At 39.4% G+C, this 25,826-nt stretch overlaps 1 protein-coding gene across 5 annotated transcripts in view; it reads right to left on the bottom strand.

Moving 5' to 3' along the window:
- The window catches only part of VPS13C (vacuolar protein sorting 13 homolog C), a 215,679-nt gene that overhangs the window by 132,814 nt on the left and 57,039 nt on the right, over positions 1–25,826 (bottom strand). For 3 of the 5 annotated variants that reach the window (XM_034783883.1, XM_034783879.1, XM_034783882.1), the window contains 15 exons: positions 25,138–25,280; positions 23,063–23,255; positions 22,732–22,846; positions 22,160–22,296; positions 21,306–21,432; positions 20,476–20,593; positions 18,408–18,537; positions 13,353–13,431; positions 12,706–12,845; positions 11,983–12,136; positions 10,516–10,592; positions 10,292–10,351; positions 7,890–8,052; positions 4,582–4,701; positions 3,410–3,513 (listed from right to left, as the gene is read on the bottom strand). In XM_034783883.1, coding sequence (XP_034639774.1) covers positions 3,410–3,513; positions 4,582–4,701; positions 7,890–8,052; positions 10,292–10,351; positions 10,516–10,592; positions 11,983–12,136; positions 12,706–12,845; positions 13,353–13,431; positions 18,408–18,537; positions 20,476–20,593; positions 21,306–21,432; positions 22,160–22,296; positions 22,732–22,846; positions 23,063–23,255; positions 25,138–25,280 — 1,860 coding nt within the window. The remainder of the gene's footprint in view (positions 1–3,409; positions 3,514–4,581; positions 4,702–7,889; positions 8,053–10,291; positions 10,352–10,515; positions 10,593–11,982; positions 12,137–12,705; positions 12,846–13,352; positions 13,432–18,407; positions 18,538–20,475; positions 20,594–21,305; positions 21,433–22,159; positions 22,297–22,731; positions 22,847–23,062; positions 23,256–25,137; positions 25,281–25,826) is intronic. The other 2 variants (XM_034783880.1, XM_034783884.1) reach the window with 1 other exon arrangement.

Here is a 25,826-nt window from a genome sequence, read left to right as displayed (position 1 = left end):
TTTCCTCCCCTTTTTCCTTTTCCTTTTTTAAAGGGGGAAAATGCAATCAACTATGACAACACAGAATCATAGAATATCAGGGTTGGAAGGGACCTCAAGAGGTCATCTAGTCCAACCCCCTGCTCAGAGCAGGACCAATTCCCAACTAAATCATCCCAGCCAGGGCTTTCTCAAGCCGGGCCTTAAAAACCTCCAAGGAAGGAGACTCCACCACCTCCTTAGGTAACGCATTCCAGTGCTTCACCACCCTCCTAGTGAAATAGTGTTTCCTAATATCCAACCTCGACCTCCCCCACTGCAACTTGAGACCATTGCGCCTTGTTCTGTCATCTGCCACCACTGAAAACAGCCGAGCTCCATCCTCTTTGGAACCCCCCTTCAGGTAGTTGAAGGCTGGTATCAAATCCCCCCCTCATTCTTCTCTTCTGGAGACTAAACAATCCCAGTTCCCTCAGCCTCTCCTCATAAGTCATGTGCTCCAGACCCCTAATCATTTTTGTTGCCCTCCGCTGGACTCTTTCCAATTTTTCCACATCCTTCTTGTAGTGTGGGGCCCAAAACTGGACACAGTTCTCCAGATGAGGCCTCACCAATGTCGAATAAAGGGGAACAATCACGTTCCTCGATCTGCTGGCAATGCCCCTACTTATACAGCCCAAAATGCCGTTAGCCTTCTTGGCAACAAGAGCACTCTGTTGACTCATATCCAGCTTCTCGTCCACTGTGACCCCTAGGTCCTTTTCTGCAGAACTGCTACCTAGCCATTCGGTCCCTAGTCTGTAGCAGTGCATGGGATTCTTCCGTCCTAAGTGCAGGACTCTGCACTTGTCCTTGTTGAACCTCATCAGGTTTTTTTTGGCCCAATCCTCTAATTTGTCTAGGTCCCTCTGTATCCGATCCCTACCCTCTAGTGTATCTACCATACCTCCCAGTTTAGTGTCATCTGCAAACTTGCTGAGAGTGCAGTCCACACCATCCTCCAGATCATTAATAAAGATATTAAACAAAACCGGCCCCAGGACCGACCCTTGGCGCACTCCGCTTGAAACCGGCTGCCAGCTAGACATGGAGCCATTGATCACTACCCGTTGAGCCCGACGATCTAGCCAGCTTTCTATCTACCTTACTGTCCATTCATCCAGCCCATACTACTTTAACTTGGCGGCAAGAATACTGTGGGAGACTATATCAAAAGCTTTGCTAATGTCAAGGACTAACACATCCACTGCTTTCCCCTCATCCACAGAGCCAGTTATCTCATCATAGAAGGCAATTAGGTTAGTCAGGCACGACTTCCCCTTGGTGAATCCACTTTCCTCTCCTCTAGGAATTGATTCCTTGAGGACCTGCTCCATGATTTTTCCAGGGACTGAGGTTAGGCTGACTGGCCTGTAGTTCCCCAGATCCTCCTTCTTCCCTTTTTTAAAGATGGGTACTACATTAGCCTTTTTCCAGTCCATAGCACTGCAGTTCAATGTTTGGGGAGAAACAATTAGAATGTTCTATTATTCCATTGTTTTAACCACACCTTTAAATGTCTTAATGTAACTCCATATGCAGTAAGACAAATAAGGCTGCTGGGAACTACATGATCTTCTTCCTTGAGAAGTTGCAAGTTAACATGTTGTTGGATTTTCATGTAATTTTCAATCTTGTAGGTAAAATATTAAGAACCAACTCAATATCACTCCTATCTAAATGTTTGTTTATTTTTATTTAAAGGAGTAGAAACAGTAATCAATTCAGCATAATGATCTGAAATGTAAAAATTCTGACAGTTGCCACAGTAGGTGAAATAATTATAGTTATGTCCAGTAGCAACAAGGAAACTGGTACCAAGACTGAGGAAACATACAATTATCCAGATTTTATAAAAATCTCCCATACGCGAGCCTTAAATCCATCTGTTGATTTGTGATAATGCTTCCCATTAGGTTAGCAAGGAGGAGGGATGTAAACTTTAAATAAGTTTTCATGTCAACTTACTTCCTGTGAAACTCAGTATTTTGAGCCACGAAGACTGGACATTATGTAATTGCCCAAATGTAACTCTGCAATTTCACTTTTATTGAAACCTGCAATATTCCCTGGCTATTCTGGTGCTTGGGACTCATGAATCATAACTGCTATTGTGCCAAACTGAAGTTTTTGTGATCCAAGATCAATACCACCTACAATTAGATTTCTGGAATCACCGATGCAGATCTGCAAACCTTTACCACTGTATACCTGCATGTAAAGCCTACTTGAAGGAGAGAATGCTACCCCACTGAACTAATTAATACACATTTGAAAAAAGAAAAAAAAAAAAGAATTACCAGTGGTTTCATACTTTACAGTTCCACCTACACAGGGCCGGCTCTAGGCACCAGCAAAACAAGCTGGTGCTTGGGGCGGCACATTTTTAGGGGCAGCATGGCCAGCGCCAGAATGCCGTCCCTAAAAATGTGCCCCAGCCGCCCTAGCTCACCTCCACTTCTGCTGCCGCGGCGCGCGAAACAGCTGATTCGCGCGCTGCTGCTCGCCCCCCTCCCAGGCTCGCAAGCCTGGGAAGGAGGGGGAGCAGCAGCGCACGAATCAGCTGTTTCGCGTGCCGCGGCGGCTCGGGGTCTCCCCCTCCCTCCCAGGCTCTCAAACCTGGGAGGGAGGGGGAGATCCCGAGCGACCATTTCGCGTGCCGCTGTTCCCCCTCCCTCCCAGGCTCTCAAACCTGGGAGGGNTTCCCCCACAGGTACTAATAAGAGAGGAGGGGGCAGGCCAAGCACACACATGCTGTGCCAAACCCAGTGAGTCAGAGACTGCAGGGGAACAATACTCAGAGCCAGAGAGGCAGGGCCGGCTCTAGGATTTTTGCCGCCCAAAGCAAAAACAATTTTGGCCCCCCCCGCCGCCCCCCCCTTCTTTAATTACCCCACCCCCGACCCCGCCTCAACTCCGCCCCTTCCCCAAATCCCCAGCCCTGCCTCCTCCCCCCAGGCTCTCAAGCCTAGGAGGAGGCAGGGCTGGGGATTTGGGGAAGGGGCGGAGTTGAGGCGGGGCCGGGGGTGGGGTAATTAAAGAACGGGGGGAGGGGGGGGCGGCCAAAATTGTTTTTGCTTTGGGCGGCAAAAATCCTAGAGCTGACCCTGCACCTACATATTACACATCAGATCTTGTATGCAGCATTGCTGTTGCCTTGCTGGTCCCAAGATAGACAGAGAAGGTGGGTGAGGTAATATCTTGTGAAAGTTGGTCCAATAAAAAGTATTATCTCACCCACCTGGTGTCTCTAACATCTTATCTTGATAGAACTTAGCAAATCAAACATTTAAAGATATTCGGGTGAATTATTCTGTCACAAATGGTTTATATACATAAAAGTAACCAAGGATCAAGTAAAATAGCAATACCCTTTTATTATGCATTATACCTTTTTATGAACAGTCCTTGAATCAACATCTGTGACAATTATGTCTTTAAGACGGGCAAAGAGCACCGTGTGACTTGGCTGAAGGAAGAGTGATGAATCGACACCTGCAAGAGAATGAGAGGTAAGTGCTACTCCAAATTACCTAACAGCATTATTTGCTTCAGAAATATTTGTCTTGTAGTTTTATGTATGATAGATAGTAAATGAATTCCTCTGAGAGCTCTGAAGAAGTTGTTATTTTTAAAACATAATGTATGCCATTAGCTATTTTTTGTTCCTATATTGATTGCCGGTATTGAAGAGAAACAAGCATCTATTTTTTGTCTTGCTACTGACACTAACAAAAATGTGTTTTATCCAGCAGCAGATAGAAATGTGCATTCTTTGCACTTCAGAATCAGATCCAATGCTGCTTGTTTTCAGTTATGTTCATGCAAATGCAGATTGTACCACAAAGTTTAACTACAAGTCTAACAGCCAGCTACAGAGTCTCTAGCTTCATGCGCAAGCCTTCCCTGAAAGTTTATGGACAACTGTTCCTATTTGCCAAGAGAAGGTATCAACTCCATTCTGACTTAACATCACAACAATCCACCCACATCTGTGTTTAATGGAACTGCTTCCCCACGTCCCTTTCCTCATCTCCTGTCTGTATTTATGTGTTTGGCTACAGTGTGGTCTAGAGGATGGAGCACTGTATTGGGACTCAGGAGGCCTTTGTCCTAATCCTGCTAGGTCACCTTGAGCAAGTCACTGCCTGCCCCGTGTGTCAGTTTCCCTATCTTTAAATGGGAATAATGATGTTGACCTCCTTTGTAAAGTGCTTTGAGATCTATGGATGAAAAATGCTTTTTTAAAGAGCTGGTTATTATTCAGTTAAGAAAGTGTTAATGTTATATCACAGATAATGTTAAATTTTCTTTATTTATATTTTATAAAGTGGAAACATTTTACATCACGTGTGATTATTAAAAAATTAAAACTTGGGGCACCAGATGGCTTCAAGATACATACTTGGGGCACCAGAAATAGATCCCCAAAAAGTGAAAGAACTCAAGTTCACATCTTCATGGTAAGATATACTTTATAACCTGGTAAAAAGTAATCAAAGAAACTACTGCTAATTTACTAACAAGTCCAGTAATCACTTTCTTTACTAAAGAAGCCATTACCTTGTATTTTGATTTCAGCAATATTGTTCTTTTCATCACACACATTTAAACAGAAGGCATCCAACTTGGCAAACAGCTTGAAGTCAATAACATGCTTATCCTTGGCAGTTCTGGTCACTACTAAGTAAAAACAAAGAATATCATAAATCCTTTTTTGTTTGTTTTTAATATACTTTGAAGCTCTTCGGCCTCTGTCAAGTAGACAAAAGGAGTTCAAAATCAACCTTACAAGTGGAGAACCAGTGTTGACAGGACTACATCCACTAAGATTAACCTTGTTATTTTTTTAAATTAAGAACTCCTAACCACTGCTGCCTCTGGTTCATCTTCATTGCTGATACATCAATGGTGGTGCTAATCTTGACAGGGTTCCAGATGACCAATGAACAAATTAACCAATCTTAAATTGCTCAGATCTAGTCTATAGGACATGTTTTAAATGCCAGAGTTGCCTGGAGCTCTGTTGAAAGTAGCACACCCACTTCTGCTACCTCTGGTGGATCAACAATTTTAGAGAAATCAAGTATGGCTACTTAAGTGCAGTCAATGTTAATTAAACTAATTTGTATATAAAACATCAACTATAAAATATGAGTTGTTACAGTGATTGATAAATATTTTCTAGTTATGAAAACCCTTGAGCATTTTATCAATTTACATCTTCTATGTACAGGTGGCCTTATTTTCATGATTAATTTTATTGCTTGGATAAGAAAGGATTTTCTTAAAATTTGAGACTAAATATTTGTGTTGATTAATAAAAGTGCTGACTGACCATAGTTAAAAGTAATGCTCAACACTGAAGTTCAAATGCTCATAGTTTGTTAATTATCTGTGGAGTAACTTTGTTACTGGTCTGCAGAAGGAGCGAACCTATCACCCGTAAACAGCTCATTAGCTTGATAAACTGCTTTAGACTGCTCTTCTGCCAGAGTAGTCCATTTCTTGGCCCATGTGACACTTGCCAAGTACATTTTATAGCTCTTGGGAAGCTGGCACAGACTGCTGCCTCAGTCACCAACTGTCTTGAGATTTCTCCATCTTTTGCTCCTATGTTCCAGAAGCACGTAGAGAATTTTCATTAGGCTGAAAAAAGGAACACGCTACTTCCTCAGCAAGTCTCTTGTCAGAAAAGGTTTATTCTTGCATTCTCTAGCTCAGCACCGAGCTCTTAAGTTAATGACTACTTGCAAAAAGCAATGTGTGCCTCTTCTCTCTGTATATTACCCTGAAATGAGGATGAAGATCCTGCCTTACTTTTTATTCCACAAACAGAGAGAGAAAGTCATTGGCATACCTCAGTTTCAGTGAGCCACACGTGAAGCAGCTCTTAAACAAGCATATATAGAAATAAAAAGCCCAACTGAAGACAACACAGGTGACAGACGTTCCATTTTTCCCCCTTTTTCCTGCCATACCTATCTTTAGATCACATCCATGCTCCTGCATCTTGATCCAACAAATTAAGCACATACTTAACTTTAAGTAAGCAAATAGTCTTGTTAGTTAAGCACTTGTTCTTAACTTGTTTGCTAGGTCAGGGCCAGAGTGCTTAGTATCTTGCATGACTGAACCCTTTACTGGCCATTAAGATTGGATACTGAAGTTTTATAGCCAGGAGGCTTGGAAATTTAACAATATACATGTTTAGCTAATTATGTGACAAAATGCTGAAGCTAATCCAAGACATTATAGAAGGTTAATTAATTATATTATTATTATATAATATTATTAAAGTTTTTGCTTCTATCTCCCAAGAACAGCAAACACCAGACAAACCAGGTAACCACTTTTCAGAAGCAACCTAATTGTGAAAGGAATGCAAGACTAGGTCGTCGGAGCAATAAATCTAGAAGTAAAGTGGGCCTAGACCAGCCACCCCCACTTTTCTTTTCAAAGAAAAACCTGAATTTAAACTCTCACAAATAAAACTAGAAATATTCTTTTTGAAATTAATTTCTTTAGTAGACACATTAAAGTCTTCATTCCTTGAGCTTGAAGAACATTTATGGTGGGAAATATTTTACAGAAGAAGATACTGGTTACTTCTAACTCATGTTTCCACTTACAGATGAAAACCTTTGTTGGTTCTCCAATGCTTACAATGGAATAAGATTCTTTTAATATGCACATTTGCAAATATTTTGTATCTAAATGAATGCCTTCATTTAACAACTTCCTAATTTCACTGATATATGAATAGTCAGATGTTTTATGCCAAGGTCATTTGAGGCTAAACTAATTACCAAAAAAACAAACAAACAAAACACGAGGAGTCCGGTGGCACCTTAACAGATTTATTTGGCATAAGCTTTCATGGGTTAAAAAAAAAAAACAAAAAAAAAAAAAAACGGAAGTAGGTTTTTTTTAACCCACAAAAGCTTATGCCCAAATAAATCTGTTAGTCTTTAAGGTGCCACTGGACTCCTTGTTGTTTTTGTGAATAACGACTAACACGGTTACCCCTCTGATACTTAAAAGACTAAGTTTCTCCTGTTGATCACCAAGTGGTTAAACCTTGTATTCCTGGAGAGGAGACAGAGGCTAAACATTGGTAAACTGAGATACACTGGGCTTTAATTGGATTTAAGATTCTTAATATTGGCTAACTGGCCTGTCTCAAGATTTCTCCTTAAATGGCTTCTTCTAAGTAACTGATTTCCACGTTTTCTTCAGTTTCATAAAGGTGCAGTTAAGATCACTTACTTTGCCAACTATAAACTGGCTTACTGATATACTAACTGGTTATATATTAAACAATGGGACAACCTGCCTTTAAACAAAATTCTTCTGCCCATCTATGAACATGATTATTTATTTAAGGATATACTAAATGGATTCACAATAATTTTGGGGAAAATATATTTTAGTTTTAACTTACCAAGAGGAAAGCACACCTCAGAGGTGTTCATTCTCAGGGTTGTAATCTCTGTTAAAAGCTTTCCACAGAGAGATATACCACAGAAATTGTAATGTAAATAACCAGCTTATCATTTGTATTGTTTAATATTTTCTTTTCCTTACTTCAATAACAAAAAGCCATAGTTAATAACTGCCATTATTTTGCTTGGCCTTGATCATGGTGTCCCCTGAATTATGTAAAATAATTCCTGTGACTAAACAGTGGATACCTCTAAATTGGCAGTGAAAGAAAATTAGTAAGAACAGGCCTACCATTTCTTGTTTCTGCAAACTAAATATTTTAATAACTTTTAAAACTAAATTAGTGTCTAACAATTTAAATCTACCCTTTCACTCCAACATGACACACTGAACAACATTAGACTTGCCAGAAATATTAACTATACCTTTCTTCACACTAGTATCTTTTTGCTGCTTTTCTCCTTGTGTTTGCGAGTGTCCTATGTCACCAGTACTTGGACTGCTTGATGGAATAACGTCTGTTAGAAAATTGATAGTAGAGAGAAGGGCCTGTGTATGTAACAGAAAATTTAACGACGAAAAGGCCACCTGTTTAAAACAAAAGAATCCAAATCACAAAAAGTAAAGCTACAGATAACATTCATTTAGCGTGTGGATCACTTCCACGAGTAGACATGCTGAATGGATTGGGATTTAGGCTTGCAGAGTGACAATTATACGGGAAAATGACACAGGTATGTAATCACCAATAAATATTTGGCTTCATCTTCCCAACATACAAGAACAAGGTGACATGCAACTAAACTAAAAAGACATCAAATACTCAACTAATTGTGGGGGTTTTTCCTTTTAGTTAACTCCAGTATATTCTTTGAGTAGTTTTTCCTGATCTGTTTTTTAAGTTTGTATTTTCTGGTTCTCTTAACCTTTGTTGCCATGAGAACTTAGTCTATTGGGGAAAATGCATAATACTAATTACCAGAAGATGCAGAAAATACCTTCCCAGAAAGTTCTTCAGGGGAACACTTGCATTATTAAACTCTCTGTTCTCAGCTGGACAAAATAAACCTTTCAAGCAAGCTGCAGTTGAATGTTACTAAAAATCCCGTGCTATACCAGAGGTATTAGCCAGGCTTATACCACACCGTAGTTGTCCCAAACACACAAAAAGACAGACAAGATGCAATACATGTGGTTTAATTAGGCTATAACTTGATAAATTCATCTGGGAACCATCAACAATAACATCATTTTCATGAAAATTATGCTGATGTACCTAAGCCTAGTTCTATCACTTTTCAATAACCTTGACAGTTTCATATTAAGGAATGTAAAGATTTAACACTAAATGTGTACCAAAGAATTCAACTCTTATAGGATTCACAGAAATATTAAAAATATCTAAACTGGGAACACAAAGAATTCATAGACCCAATGTAGAGCACTCTAGTTGACCATTTCAGTCAAATATTCAGTTCAACTGTAACTGGCAGATACTTCAAAAGAAGGTGCCTTCATCCTCAAGGCACTCCTTACATCAGTCACAGTTTTCACCAGGGAAAAAGTTTCTTCCTGACACCCATTGGCAATATGCCCCAAGGTAAGAAAACTGACTACCTTTGTCATTTTTAATCTCAGGCACAGTTAATGGAGATTTTTTTTACCTCCCCACCCCCCAAGGTTGTTTTAATCTCTTCTTACATTTCACCCGAACATCAGATATTGAGAGTACCACAAGTTAAATATATGCTGTGTATTTCCTTTTCACAAACTGAGGAGGAAAAAAGCATTAGTACAGAGCTTGCTCACTCCGCCAATTGTTACACAGTTATCTAGTCATGTTAAAAAGCCCTGAAGTAAGGCTTTTAAGCACATATTCCAGTTCATTGGCTGAGACTTCTGATCCATATGCAACTTAACAGTTTCTAGGAGAGTTGGGCCCCTTTGCACTGCCAGAGTGGCACGAAGGGACACTAAAACTGCCCTAAGTGGGCAACTGAGAATTTTCCTAGGTCGGGGCAGCTGTTATAGCCATCTCCTATGAACCCCAAGGTGCAGGGATGTGTTGGGGACAGGGATGGTGGTATGGTGGCAATCTCGACTTCAAGGCTTTATCTCCACTGGGGGAGGGAGGGGAGAGAGATGAAGGCTGTACGAGAAAGGGACCAAGAAACTTTCTCCTTTGGATCATATGAACTGGAACCATGAACTCCCTGAACGTTAAAACTCACCAAATGAGGGTCAATCCATCCTCATCATCATATCCACTCATTATACTCCACACCCGAAGGTGGCCGTTATGTGAACTTCATACCCTCATATCTCCATGTCTGTAGTTTGTCTGTCATCAACCTTTTACTCCCAGTCGGGAATATTGCAGATTATGTATTCCTTATGCCACCTGATCTTAAACCGAACTTCGCACCCCTTGATAATCTGTATGTTATTCCCGATAACCAGGAACTTCTATGCTTAAACTTTGTACCGTTCACTTTTTTTAAACATCATCTTAATAAAAAATTCATCAACTCAAGTTAGCTAGTTAAAACCCTAGTGAAGACCAAGCAGCTGGTAGTTTTCACAACAGTTTGCAGGTCAAGATAAGACTATGGAGGAGCATAGGCTTCAACTTGACCTGCTGAAACTTCAAGTTGCCCTGTCATTACTAGTATTTTATCTTAAGTTACCTAACTTGAGATAAGAGCATACCACTTTACCTAGGGAAGTCAGGCTAACATTCCACTCTTCAGTGAGTCTCAGCTTTGACTTGCAGGTACCTGCTAAGTAAAGAGGCTAATATGAGACACTTGGAAAAAAATTCAGTTACCTGAAGTGTTTGTTCAGTGTTGTCAAAGCTTGACTGAAATTTTGGACCATTTTTGTCAGCCTGAAAGGGAAACGTTATAAAAGGTTAAAGATAGACAAATTGAATGAGCCATTGCATTGTGTAGACTGCACTCACTTATACCTTATGTACTAAATTTTTAACTTATTACCAGATACACTTCACAGATCATTTTAATAAATACTTATTAAATAGTAAGCATGTACCTTGATATATTCCACTTTCAAAAGGTCTAATCCAGGTCCATCTGAAGAGCTAATTAAGTGAAGTGGTCGTTTTTTATCTGTAACATACCAAATGAGAGCATATTGAGAATTCAGCTTTCGCAATATTGAAGCAGGCAGAGAAATGATTTTATTAAACCCTTCTCCTCGAACATCGTTTTCTATTTAACACTTCAAAATGTGTTGCTGCCTGAAGCATTGTGCTAATAACCTAGAATCCACGTTTACATCTTGAGTTGAACGTTTAGACAGGCAATGACAAGTTAACACTGTCATTACAGAGGCTTGTACCTTTTCTTTTTGCCATATTTAAAATACTGATATTGAAGAAGGAGAATATTAAAACATTTAAAGGGCTGTAATTTTCAAAAAAGGTAGGTGCCAAACTGGCATTAGAAGTCCATGTGTGCTGGGAGACTAATGTTGATATGTGCCTCTGAAAAAGGTTTCACAAAGCATTCGGTTTAATAAAAAAAAAAAAAAAAAAGAGTAGTGACAAATGGAATAGGCTCTGCTTCAGTATCTCAACACTGAATCCTTTATCTATAACGTAGTAAAGACAGCAACATGGACAAAATTTACAGTGTACACCAAAATCATTAAATGAACAAGTATCAGGAAGTTGTTCTTATAGGGCTTGAATTGGGCTAGCATGCACTCATGCACCTAGACTGAACAAAACAGCTAATTTATCAGTGTGCTCTGTCATTTGTCTGTTTTGTTTAATGTTTTCTTTTCCTTTCCTTAATAGTAAAACAGCCATGGTTAATAACTGATTATTTTACTTGGCTTCAATCATGGTGTCCCATAAAGGTATGTAAAAGAACCGCTGGAGACTAAATAGTAGGAATCATAAGCCGGAGGATCATCTCATGAATTAGCCTGTAACAAAGATTCCATCTTTTGATTTGGTTTTCCCTGAATTAGTAAGAGGTAGGCTACCACTACTTGTTTCTCTGAACCAAATTTAAATTAACCCCTTCCCACTCTACAACAAATACATTGCCACAAATGTATTACTAAGAAAGGTGACTTCATTTTCTAGATGCTACTTATCTTCCTAAAAATTTCCATGTATGTCGAAGAGTAAGGGCCAGATTTTTAAAACTTGACTTCCACCATTTTGCAGCTACGACTGATATATCTAAAATTACACATTTACTAGATAAGCAAAGAAAACCAGGTGAATGTCTTAATGGCATCAACTGTGCCGGCACATAAATTCCATGTGGAGCACTGCACACAATTATATGGGCCCACACAACTGCAGCCTCAAAAGAGAAGGGGCTGATTCTAAATATCAAACCTAACTATCATACTGTAGAACTTTTCTCTGAAAGGCTAGGGTAGGCAGTCGAAACCTTGATACAAAAAGGTTTAAACTATGAAGTCTACTAAGCAGAGACACTATTATTCTTATCCTCCATTTTGTTTTATTATTTTCATTACCTTGAGTTTTGTGGTAATCCAAGCTGATTTTCTTTAAGTAAGATACAGCTGTTAAGTCATATGTTCTGACTGTAGCTTCTGTTCCGAGCTGCATTACATTAAATACAAGTATTGTTTCCTCTATTTTCTGTTGCTTTGTGAGTTCTAAAACCACCTACATGAATAAGAATTACACAAATGTCAGTAATAGCCTGGTATCAGATCATCTCTTTTCATATCTGATGTTCCATTTTTTATTAATCAGAAAGAGGAAAATGAAATTGGTGCTACCTTTACGGTTTTATTTTCTTTAACAACTAGCATTCTTGCACAAGAGTGTGAAACGGAAGGTGAGCTGTCAAGATCTGAACTACTTGAAGCATAATGGAAAGGGGAGGGAATTTCTAATTCTTGGTGAACAAATATTTTCAGTAGAATTTTGCTATTACAAAGCGGAAGCAAACTCCTAGGGTTGGTTCTTTGTTAATGACTCTCCCGATGTTTCAACTTCCTCCTTCTTATGTGGCATCACAATCAAGTTACTACATATGGAAGTTTGCTGGATTATGGTGCTAAAGTAAATGTATTATTTTCTGAGGTTACATTTCATCAATGTTGTGCTGTTCATCAGACTAGTGGGGGTGCACTTTGACATGTAACGGATCCTATAATAACTGCTTTATAATGGTCCTACAGATTAAGAGAGACTAATGCAATTTGAAGAAAGAAAAGTAAAACACATGCCTCTTTAATTTCAAACTTCAATTGAAGGTCTGTGAACTCCTCATTAATAGTCTCTGTTTTGTTTTTTAGTTCATGTCCTTCATGTAGAGCCTTTTCAGTTAGTGAAAAAGAATTTTCAGCATCAAAATATTCATCAGACTCTAGGAAATAAAGACATGTAATATTTTTATGCTGTCTGTTGAACTGACAGCCAAATATAAAAGTGAGCAAATGTTCTCTTTGCAATGGCTAGTACCTTGACATACTGATTTGTTTGTCATTATCAATTCTGTGTTTACTTGTGTTTGAGGCCTCTTCATGTAAGTATTTTCTAAATATGGTAATTACAAGTGCAAGGTGGTTGAGACAATCAGGGTCCAGATACCACAAGTTAACATCCCATTAAATGACTGATCTCAGATTAGGAAAGCCTTCCATAGCTTTCATAATGTAAATTAATGTATCTTCCGAACAAAAAAAAGCTAATTATGTATTTTTAAAAAGCAAGCTTAGTGTCTTAAGATAGTATCAGCAAGATCTGCAAGGCCACCTTAAATTTTGCAATTCATAGGTATGCATAGGTATTTATTGTCCATAGAACACTCATTTCATGATCAGAAACACCTAGCAAAGTTTTGTTTTAGAAACAGTTAAAAATATTTTCTTACCTGACTCTACTCCTTCCAGCAATATTGATGTGTCAAGTAACCCTTTCCTTGCATCAGTAATCATGGGGATAGCAGGTACCTAGAAAAAAATAGCCAAGTACAGAAACTGATCTACAATAACTTATCATGACTTCAGAATGTTCATTTATATTCTCATGAAAATCCACCCTGCTTCCCAAATAAAATTTGTGGATAAGACTCAAATTTTAATTTGAACTTTCAAGTCAACATATGATAATACATGGCTTATTCAAATAAGACTAGTTGTGTGTGTTCAAGTGGACTTTGAAGACTCTCTTCATCATCACCATCATCATCTAGAGCAACACATGAACAGGTGAAGGAGGAGCAATACAGCACCCTTTTGGGGTAAGTGACTGTCTGTAGTGTGTGTTTGTTTGTGTTTGAGGGTTACTTGCTGTGAGCTGAGCTTGTGTTTGTCAGTCTGTTTGTTTGTTTTGGTTGTTTGAAGGACCGTGTGCTGTGGCTGGCAGTTGGAAGGTTTGAAAGCTAGAAGCCTCTGGTAAGTGGCTGAGCCTTAATCAGTGGGCGGGGCATTCATACAGGCCAGGGCTTTATAAAGCAGCGCACAAGCGACCAGGGAGCTTTGCGACCAGGGGCTGCTAACAGGGAGTTTCGCAAGGGAGTTTGGAAGGGGAGCAGGAAGGGGGCGAGGGTCCCTTGCCGGTTCCATCTGTTTTCTCTTGATTCCCCTTAATACCTATAAAGCAACTACATTCATAACTTTTCGCTTAAACAACCCTTTCAGCTGACAGGGGGCTGCAGACGGGAGTTTGACAGAGGGAGGCTTATGATGGTTAGGAAGACCCGCAACACCTGTGCCAGCACTGCTACTGTCTCCTCCACCTGTGCCTGTAGCCAGACAGAGTGCCTAAGCATGGATGCCTCTACCCAGATCCTGGTGTGGTTTTGCAAAGACTGTAACTTGCAATTTCCACTTACTGATATCCAGGCTGGGGGGACCATCCAATGTGAGAGGTGCCTGCTGGTGGAATCTCTCAGGCAGCAGGTGGGAGAGCTACAGGAGGAGGTGGCTAGGTTGAGGAGCATCCGTATCCATGAGCAATTCCTCGACAGTGTCCATGTGGAGACAGCTGAGGTAGCTGTCCCAGTACACAGGACTGCTGATACACCACTGGTGGAGGAGGAGATGGCTCAGGGTGGACACTGGCAGCTGGTTACTTCTGGCAGCAGGCAGTGCTCCACCCTTGCTCCGAACCCTCCTGCCGTGGTTATAGGTAACCGTTATGCTCTTCTTGACACAGGAAAGAAGGAATCACTCCCTACAGTAAAGGAGGAGAAGCCTCGTACCCCTAAGGCTGGAGGGTCTGCTGCCACCACTGCAAATAGGAAACGTAGGGTAGTGGTGGTCGGAGACTCTCTGCTGAGGGGGACGGAGGCGCCCATCTGTCGCCCTGACATCTCATCTCGGGAGGTATGCTGCCTGCCGGGGGCCCGTATCCGAGACGTTACGGAGGCATTGTCGAGGATTATCCAGCCCTCTGACTACTACCCCATGCTACTCATCCATGTGGGTACAAATGATACTGCGCGGTGTGACACTGAGCAGATCAAGAGTGACTACAGGGCTCTGGGAGTACGGGTGAAGGAGTTTGGAGCGCAGGTGGTATTCTCTTCAATTCTTCCTGTCAAAGGTAGGGGCCCGGGCAGAGACAGATGCATCATGGAGGTGAATGCCTGGCTGCGAAGATGGTGTCGCCAGGAGGGCTTTGGCTTCCTAGACCACGGGATGCTATTCGAGGAAGGACTGCTAGGCAGAGATGGCGTTCACCTTTCGAGGAGAGGAAAGACCCTATTCGGACACAGACTGGCTAACCTAGTGAGGAGGGCTTTAAACTAGGTTCGACGGGGACAGGTGAGCAAAGCCCACAGGTAAGTGGGGAACATGGAGACCGGGGAGATGGGTCGGAAACGAGAGGGAGTGTGGGCTATATTGGCAGAGAGAAAGGAGAGTCAGGACAAAACCGGGAGGAAAGATCAAACCAGTATCTTAGATGCGTATATACAAATGCGAGAAGTATGGGGAATAAGCAGGAAGAACTGGAAGTGCTAATAAATAAATACAACTATGACATTGTTGGCATCACTGAAACTTGGTGGGATAATACACATGATTGGAATGTTGGTGTGGATGGGTACAGCTTGCTCAGGAAGGATAGACAGGGGAAAAAGGGAGGAGGTGTTGCCTTATATATTAAAAATGTACACACTTGGACTGAGGTAGAGATGGACATAGGAGACGGAAGTGTTGAGAGTCTCTGGGTTAGGCTTAAAGGGGCAAAAAACAAGGGAGATGTCCTGCTAGGAGTCTACTACAGGCCACCTAACCAGGTGGAAGAAGTGGATGAGGCTTTTTTCAAGCAACTAACAAAATCATCCAAAGCCCAAGATTTGGTGGTGATGGGGGACTTCAACTATCCGGATATATGTTGGGAGAATAACACAGCGGGGCACAGACTATCCAACAAATTCTTGGACTGCATTGGGGACAACTTTTTATTTCAGAAGGTTGAAAAAGCTACTAGGGGGGAAGCTGTTCTAGACTTGATTTTAACAAATAGGGAGGAACTCGTTGAGAATGTGAAAGTAGAAGGCAGCCTGGGTGAAAGTGATCATGAAATCATAGAGTTTGCAATTCTAAGGAAGGGTAGAAGGGAGAACAGCAAAATAGAGACAATGGATTTCAGGAAGGCAGATTTTGGGAAGCTCAGAGAGCTGATGGGTAAAGTCCCATGGGAATCAAGACTGAGGGGAAAAACAACTGAGGAGAGTTGGCAGTTTTTCAAAGGGACACTATTAAGGGCCCAAAAGCAAGCTATTCCGCTGGTTAGGAAAGATAGAAAATGTGGCAAAAGACCACCTTGGCTTAACCACGAGATCTTGCACGATCTAAAAAATAAAAAGGAGTCATATAAAAAATGGAAACTAGGACAGATTACAAAGGATGAATATAGGCAAACAACACAGGAATGCAGGGGCAAGATTAGAAAGGCAAAGGCACAAAATGAGCTCAAACTAGCTACGGGAATAAAAGGAAACAAGAAGACTTTTTATCAATACATTAGAAGCAAGAGGAAGACCAAAGACAGGGTAGGTCCACTGCTTAGTGAAGAGGGAGAAACAGTAACAGGAAACTTGGAAATGGCAGAGATGCTTAATGACTTCTTTGTTTCGGTCTTCACCGAGAAGTCTGAAGGAATGCCTAACATAGTGAATGCTAATGGGAAGGGGGTAGGTTTAGCAGATAAAATAAAAAAAGAACAAGTTAAAAATCACTTAGAAAAGTTAGATGCCTGCAAGTCACCCGGGCCTGATGAAATGCATCCTAGAATACTCAAGGAGCTAATAGAGGAGGTATCTGAGCCTCTAGCTATTATCTTTGGAAAGTCATGGGAGACGGGAGAGATTCCAGAAGACTGGAAAAGGGCAAATATAGTGCCCATCTATAAAAAGGGAAATAAAAACAACCCAGGTAACTACAGACCAGTTAGTTTAACTTCTGTGCCAGGGAAGATAATGGAGCAAGTAATTAAGGAAATCATCTGCAAACACTTGGAAGGTGGTAAGGTGATAGGGAACAGCCAGCATGGATTTGTGAAGAACAAATCATGTCAAACTAATCTGATAGCTTTCTTTGATAGGATAACGAGCCTTGTGGATAAGGGTGAAGCGGTGGATGTGGTATACCTAGACTTTAGTAAGGCATTTGATACGGTCTCGCATGATATTCTTATCGATAAACTAGGCAAATACAAATTAGATGGGGCTACTATAAGGTGGGTGCATAACTGGCTGGATAACCGTACTCAGAGAGTTGTTATTAATGGTTCCCAATCCTGCTGGAAAGGCGTAACGAGTGGGGTTCCGCAGGGGTCTGTTTTGGGACCGGCTCTGTTCAATATCTTCATCAACGACTTAGATATTGGCATAGAAAGTACGCTTATTAAGTTTGCGGATGATACCAAACTGGGAGGGATTGCAACTACTTTGGAGGACAGGGTCATAATTCAAAATGATCTGGACAAATTGGAGAAATGGTCTGTGTTAAACAGGATGAAGTTTAATAAAGACAAATGCAAAGTGCTCCACTTAGGAAGGAAAAATCAATTTCACACATACAGAATGGGAAAAGACTGTCTAGGAAGGAGTACGGCAGAAAGGGATCTAGGGGTTATAGTGGACCACAAGCTAAATATGAGTCAACAGTGTGATGCTGTTGCAAAAAAAGCAAACATGATTCTGGGATGCATTAACAGGTGTGTTGTGAGCAAGACACGAGAAGTCATTCTTCCGCTCTACTCTGCTCTGGTTAGGCCTCAGCTGGAGTATTGTGTCCAGTTCTGGGCACCGCATTTTAAAAAAGATGTCGAGAAATTGGAAAGGGTCCAAAGAAGAGCAACAAGAATGATTAAAGGTCTTGAGAACATGACCTATGAAGGAAGGCTGAAAGAACTGGGTTTGTTTAGTTTGGAAAAGAGAAGACTGAGAGGGGACATGATAGCAGTTTTCAGGTATCTAAAAGGGTGTCATGAGGAGGAGGGAGAGAACTTGTTCACCTTAGCCTCTAAGGATAGAACCAGGAACAATGGGTTTAAACTGCAGCAAGGGAGGTCTAGGTTGGACATTAGGAAAAAGTTCCTAACTGTCAGGGTGGTTAAACACTGGAACAAATTGCCTAGGGAGGTTGTGGAATCTCCGTCTCTGGAGATATTTAAGAGTAGGTTAGATAAATGTCTATCAGGGATGGTCTAGACAGTATTTGGTCCTGCCATGCGGGCAGGGGACTGGACTCGATGACCTCTCGAGGTCCCTTCCAGTCCTATAATCTATGAATCTATGAATCTATGAAATATTACTGTCTTTTTTTTTTTTCAGATATCCTGTAGCCTTCTCTTACCTGCCAATATCTGCTTTCCGTAAATACTAAATGAAAGAATGCACTCACTAAAAGGGTTCTATGCAGTTATACTATCATGTTTTAGTTCAAGTTTACCATTATTCTAGTCAGTTTACCTTTGTGCTTTGAACTGACATGGCTGACATCTGAGGAAATGGAATGCTATCAATCAGATCAAAAATCCCCTTGATCTTTTGGTCAGAAAGTCTCACATGCACCAGAGGAAGGCCTCCTGAAACTTTAAACCTGGGGGGTAGAGAATTAAAAAAACGGCATTGTGAACAATATAATATTGGAATGAAGTTGCATGTAAGCCAACTTTTCATCAGATACCAAGAGGTTTACTAAATTTTAATTTTAACAGGTGATTAACTGTTGGAGCAAAGTATCAGAGGGGTACTGCTCTTGCATGCCTGTGCATACATGTATAAAAAGGACAAGGTCACTACCGCCCTCCCTCAGTTTCTTTTTGCCGGAAAAACACTGAGGCAGAGAGGTAGGACAGCAGGTCATAGAACGGATATGTGCAACACATCTCGAAGAACAACAATTATGGAACAGGTTAGTTACTGGTTTTTTTCTTCAAGTGATTGCACATGTGCATTCTTCTCTTGATGATTCACAAGCCACGGAAACAGGTGGCAGGATCAGAGCCTAATCTGCACAGGGACTAAAGGACAACTCGCCCAAATCTGGCATCATCCTGAGCTTGCTGAGTGATGGCATAATAGGAAGCAAACATGAGCATCAAAGACCAAGTTGCCATCTTACAAATGTCTGAGATAGGAATTTTAGCCAGGAAGGCTGCAGAAGCAGCTTGCTATCTCGTTGAACATGCTGTCACTCCGCTTGGCAGGATAACATTAGCCAAATAGTAGCACAAGCGGATACATGAAGTTATCCAAGATGATATGTTTTGAGAACAAACTGGGAGCCCCTTCATTCTGTCTGCGATCACCACAAAGAGTTGGGAAGACAGACAGAGAACTATTTGGACTTGTCAGGGTAGAATGCCAATGCTCTCCTAATAACCAGAGTACATGCAGCCTTCCTTTCATCTTTATCTGAATGTGGTTTGGGAAGAATGAAGATAGGTAAACTGCTTGATTGATATAAAAACTAGATACCACTTTTGAGAGAAACTTTGGATGAATACACAGGTAAACTTGGTCTTTAGAGAAAACACTAGAATGAGGGCCAGACATCAGGGACTGCAGCTCACTCATCCTCGTAGCAGAAGTAATAGCCACCAGAAATGCTACTTTCACTGAAAGAGGCAGTCAAGAGCAGATAGCTAAAAGCTTAAAAGAAAGAACATAAGCTTTGACAGTATCAAGTTTAAGTCCCATGTGGAACAGGATCTTGTACCTGAGGATACAATCTTTCCAGGCCTTTCAAAAATGTATTGACATTCTATTAGAAAAGACAGAGCCGTCATCCACAGCTGAGAACAACTAAGTGGACCTTGATGGAACTAACAACCAATATGTGTTTTAGGTACAAAAGACAGTCCAAAATATACTGGACTGAAGAATATATCAGCAAAATTCCAGACAGATGAGACCAGATAGAGAAATGCTTCTGCTAAGAGGGTTTGTCTACACAGCAATAGGTTATTGCAGGCCAATAGGAACTGTATGAGCATGGAGCATAGTCAGTGCAGATAGAATCTTCTGAGAATTTAGCTGCCAAATGCTAACAAGTATCCATGTGCCATTTTTCAGAGGCTCACAACTAATGCCAAATTTTCACAGGAATGACAAAAAGCACATCCTTGACACGAGAGTGAATTCTCTTAAGTGCCTGCTCTAAAGCATAGACACACTTTAGCAATTTAACATGGGCAAAACAAGGTGTTTTTCCTTTATCTGATTCTCACAAAAGGCTGCACTGTTTTAGCTGAAACTTTACAAAATTCTTAGCCTGCAGCAAACACTCAATATGGCAAGTTTCAGCCCAAATGATTGAAGCTTGGCGAAGTTACAAGCAACATGTAAACTGTTAGGCAGCCTTAATTATAAAAGTGTAGCTACTGACTTTGCCCATAACAAGGAGAAAATTAAGACCATGCATATAAGTCTTCAAACTCCATCTTGTCCCATTGGGTTTCAGTGACAATGCCCTTTTTCAATAAGCACAAATAACCAAGCAAAAATTAATTGTCTGATAGTGCTGATACATTACTTAGCCATTCTGATGTCTTTCTCCACCATTGATTTGGATAATTGCACACGCATATCCATAGGCTGTAATATGTGCAAAGCTGATGGATGCTGAAATCGAGCCTTCTTCCAGTCTTCACCTGAAGGAGTGTTTATCCAGTTTAAAAATTAAACTTCACAAGCTTTATTTTGTAATAAAGAGACCGTATAAAAAATAATCCAGAAAAATCATTTAAGAATTACTTTAAAAAATCCAGCCCATCTAATGAACTGCAGAAACCTAAGTTCATATAGGCAAGATATTGCATGGACTTCCACAGGTCAGAAAACAATCACCCCTAACACCATGCTTTATCAGCATCTAGCATGGGCCAAAACCAAGAAGTATTTTCACTTACAACCTTGAAACCCAGAAGCAAGAGCTATGAACTCAGCCATTATCAGAATGTCAGATTTCTTCTTTTCCTCACAATATTTTTCTTAACATAAGAGTCCCCACATGTAAATCATCATAAAAGACCATCATATATATTTTGCAGCTAGTCTGAGCTGTCTATTAATCCAAACAAACAAAAATTCATGAGCCTATCAATAGGTGCATAATACTAAATTACCTAACCCTAATTTACTTGCTAACACTTGAATGAGTACAGCAATAATATAGATTTCCAGAGAACAAATGGGCATTTTATTCAAGATACTGGAAAATTCAAAATAAAGGAAGTTTTACAGTTTTAATTTGTATTTTCTTTACATTATACGTAACTTATTTAAAGAACAAACCACTATCTACTAATACACATTTAAACATTTTTATTGTTCTTTGATTAGATAGTGATTATGCTTTAATACCTCTTCTGCCCAAGAGAAGTTGTACATTATTGATTTTCACATCAAACGTGTCATAAGCTTTGTCCATAATCTCTTCCAAGGATGAAAAACTGGAAGCTCGATGACCGTCTTGATTTATGCTGGTCAACTGGTGGGACAGATTGAAAGAAATAAAAGTACGTCTACTAAAAGCACAATATTTATACACACACTATATTATTCATTTCAGTACTGTACAGGTAAAACTACTAGATTTTTAAAGCCTGTAATTTTTGGTTTGACTACCTCAGAAGAGGTATTTTAGAAATGTCAACACCGTTATCCTTAATGAAAATTAAGATATCATAACTGAAAATAGAAGAAGTTCAGTAACTTTTTTTTATTTTTGTAAATAAATCACGTCACGTCCACAACAATATATTAGTCAAATTATACAGGACTTCAAGTTTCAGCTTTACACCACCACCATAGCATCAACTTTCACAGCTCCAGAGTAGCTCAATAGCTTTTCTTAAGTCTTCTTATTTCTTAAATAAAAGGAAGACTACTTAACTAAAAAAATGTAGGTACACAGTGCTTTATGAACAAGTGAAAGATATGGCTTTGAAAATCACATAACTCTTACAATTTAACTTGTTTGATATACTGAACCACATTTCACAAAGAATGAAATATAGTTCTTCTGGATGATTCTTATTCATGTGTTTATGACAAAAGTTATTATGCAAATGATACTAGTGGGTTTACAAAAACCCACTGACCTCTGATCAGCCCTGTTGTCAGTCTTAAAACGAGCCTCTTGGGAACAAACTAATAATTGTACTATTTCCCTCTTTCTTGAATGCAAATGAAACCAGAGGAAACCAACTGCATACCTGAAATGTACCGAAGTCCAAAATAAGTAGGTCTGACTTATCACTGTGGAAACCCGTCTGTGGAACCACAAGATAGGATGGTTTCAGATTAATCCTCAAGTCAAGGACTTTGCGTGTTTCAATAATATGAGCTAGTCCTTAAATAGGGAAAACAACAGATTAAAAGATGAAAATATATTCACATCTGTAACCAATAGGTATGGGACATGGAACAAACAATACTATACCAAGGTAAAAGTCACATTTTCACTGTAGGAGCAGTTACAGATTAAAAGTGATCAATCTTTAATGCAGACATCTTTTTGGTTAAACTTCTCTATATACTAACATCTTGTAAGTTTTTAAGTCAATTTTTCAATTTATTGCTAGAAGGCATTCTATTTGGAGGTTAAATCACTTATCAGTGTATTGACTCAAGAGAAACAGAACTAAAGTAATTTTGATTCAGAGATCCCATGGTATGACGTTTATTCAAACATCAATACTAATACTGCCTCGCAAGTAAGGCCCCCAGTCTCTTTGCTAATATTTAAGGGTTTACTTATCAATGGTAGCTACTTTTATCTATTTACCTGCAGCAGTTCTTTCTTTAATTTCTTCCAACTTCATCAATGTGGCTGATGTTAGTCGTTCCAGATCCATTCCCTTACTTGTCTGGAAAAATTCCACCATTGCATTTATTGTTCTCTTTAAAAACAAATAATACCAGTTTATATGCAATCATCCAATACACACTGCATCAGTTCCAAAATATAAATTAAATATTAATTCAACAGATGGCAAAAAATTAAGGCAAGGAAGAAAAACTACTTTGGTACAGTATTTGAAAGGAGATGGAAAGGCAATGAGATTGAGAGAGAACAAAAGGTGTTCCCATACATTTCTAATTTGAATATTACTCACAGCATCATATATGATTTCCACAGGCTGTGATTCAACTATAAGGCTCTGGTCAGCAGTACTATCCTCTGGATTTGTCTCAAACACTATTTTAAGCAAAGATGATTTGGTATCCCCAATAGAAGCCACAAGAGAAGGTACAACACTTTGTTGTTTCAGTCCTGTTACATACCAGTGCTCAAGTTTTGCCTCCACTCTGTAAATGAAGACAAGAATTGTTTTAAAGCAATTTGTATGAATATTCAATAGTATATAAATGCATCAATGGAATACAGGCTGCAATTTCACTTTGCACCAACACAAACCAGGAAAAATCACAGTGTCTTAGACAAGAACTAAGTGAACACAAGATACGGGGCAACTAATCATTAGCCAGAACTGTCTCAAGAAGTATCCTAAATTCATAAGACTAACTACATGCAAAAGAATTTTAGGAGATTCTTGCATATAAAAAGGCAACAAAGAAATACCGTAGGTTAAATGAAGCTAAATAGTTTAAGTGACAACACAAGCTACCCAAAGAAAAGAATACAACAGGAGACTAAGTTAAGCCCTGCAATTTTAATGTCCTTACCATCTACATTCAACTTTATTTCATTTTAAATTCAGGTTCACATTTCTCTTGTAACTGATTCTCTTATGCAGAGACAGTGCGCTTGTGCTATATTAAAAAAAAGTTATTAATGACTTAGGAGAGCCAGTTTGAAGCCCAATCTTGCAGATTTCAATGCAAGTAATGGACCCAGTCTTGCTCCCTTTGATATCAATAGAAGTTCTTGATTGTTTACTTCAGTAGAAGCAGGAACCAGATTTCTGAATGTGAGATTATGTTGGTTGGTTGCACCTTAGAAAAAAAAAATACATGGTTTTTCTACAACTGACTATTAAGATTTTCATTTTGTTTTAGTGGTAAAAAGACTTGGGAGTTTAAAACAGGGAAGTCAGTTTAGGCCCAGGTTCATAGAGATGTGATGTTTTTAACCTTTTAAAATAAAGGAGAATAACTAAGGCAGATTAGCTCCATCTTTTCCTTTATGAAATTTTATTAGCAAAATCATCACTTCCACAGTTTTGGGATTAAGTCTCATTGCCAACTATACTTTCAAATGTCTTCTTTTTTATTTTTGGGCCAAGTGCTAGTTGTGTGCCCCTCAATCTGTCCAATGAAACCACATTACAGAATATTTTAAACAGATATTCTGTGAAATTGGGTTCTGCATAAAAGAAAAGTGGGGAAAAAACAGGATCTGTTAAAATTACTTCTCCTACTCTCACCACCAATATGCTAACTTGAATTAGAAAAAGTGTGCACAGGTTCATTTTTCAGATGCAGCAACTAAGGGAGAGAGTGTATTAGTTCCTTGGTGAAGATTCCATAGGAAGTTTGTGGCAGAGCTGGGAAATTAACTCTGAGCTGAGGATAGACCCATATACTGGACACAGGCCATGCTGTCCATCATCATACCTATAATTTCAAATCTCTGTATTTGATTAGGTCACCCTTTAAGCGGGGTTAATCCTCTGTTAAGTGCTTTGAGATTTTCAGGTGAAACAGAACTATGTGCAAAGCAGTATTTACCTTTAGCTGAATAAATGACAATCAAGGTAACCAACTTAACATGGGGGTCGGGGGGGAGAAGAGGCAGGAGGGGCACTCTGGCCAGAGCATTCGGCATTGACTGTGGAGCCAGGCTTGGTATTACTTTTAGCACTTTTTAACAAAATATGGTTTGAAGACACGCTGCACATGTACGAATGGCTAGCTTAAAAAAAAGGCAATGTATGTTAAACATTGAATGAAGCAGGGCTCCAAAAGAGGCCTTTATTAGGCAAGCCAGTACGGCTCATTCCTTCAACTTTATTTTTTAAAATCAATATTTAAAACTTCATTTACCTACAAAAAAGTTTTAAGATGTAAAAAAAATCTGAGAAAATGTAATCAGGAGAGTCATACACAACATATTGCTTTGTTCAAGAATCATTAATTTCAAAAAGGGATAAGCATAGTGGAAATTAGCACATTGAAAATATAATTGATCACTGTTCACAGAAATATGAAAAAGCAAACATGTAATTACTTAAGTGCTTGTGCTCCTGGTCTCTGAGATATTTTCGTGCTTAGATCAATTATCTGTACTTTAAGAGTCTCTGGCACATCCTTGTCTTCTTTAATTGTAAGAGAAGTACTTAACAGCTTCAGTGTCATTACATGAGCAACATACTAGTTGGGGAGATAAAAAAAGATTAGGAATCTTTGCACAAATGCTTCATGATAATTTCTATTTTCGTATATTTACCACATATTCCACTGTTTTATATAGTTTTAGTGCAGCCAATCCAGTGGCCCAACATATTGCCTGAAACCTGTGTTATAGTCCCCTGAATTCAATCATCATCCTCCCTCTCCAAGTTTAAAATAATAATAAAAAAAAAGTTACTGAGGTATTTCCTTTCTCTGAAAGAACGGACATCAATTCCATCTAACAGTAATTATTTTTACTCGAGATATAGACATACTACTTTGATGGAAATCCAGTATAGCCAGGCAACTCCTAATCCCATGGCTAGTTGAACTCAAAAGATATAATTACTAGCTGTGATCATTAACTTTGATTCATGATTTGAATAATTTACACATATGTATGTCAGTCTCAGCAGCAAGAAAGATTATGTAAATCAAAGTTACTGGATTACTTCCTGGGACCTATGTTTGAATGCATCCACATAACAATCGGAGAACACTTTTCCTTTTTGAGAACAATAGGAA

Source organism: Trachemys scripta, chromosome 10, assembly GCF_013100865.1.
Source record: "Trachemys scripta elegans isolate TJP31775 chromosome 10, CAS_Tse_1.0, whole genome shotgun sequence".
Lineage (NCBI taxonomy): Eukaryota > Metazoa > Chordata > Testudines > Emydidae > Trachemys > Trachemys scripta.
This window is presented reverse-complemented; position numbering and strand designations above follow the sequence as displayed.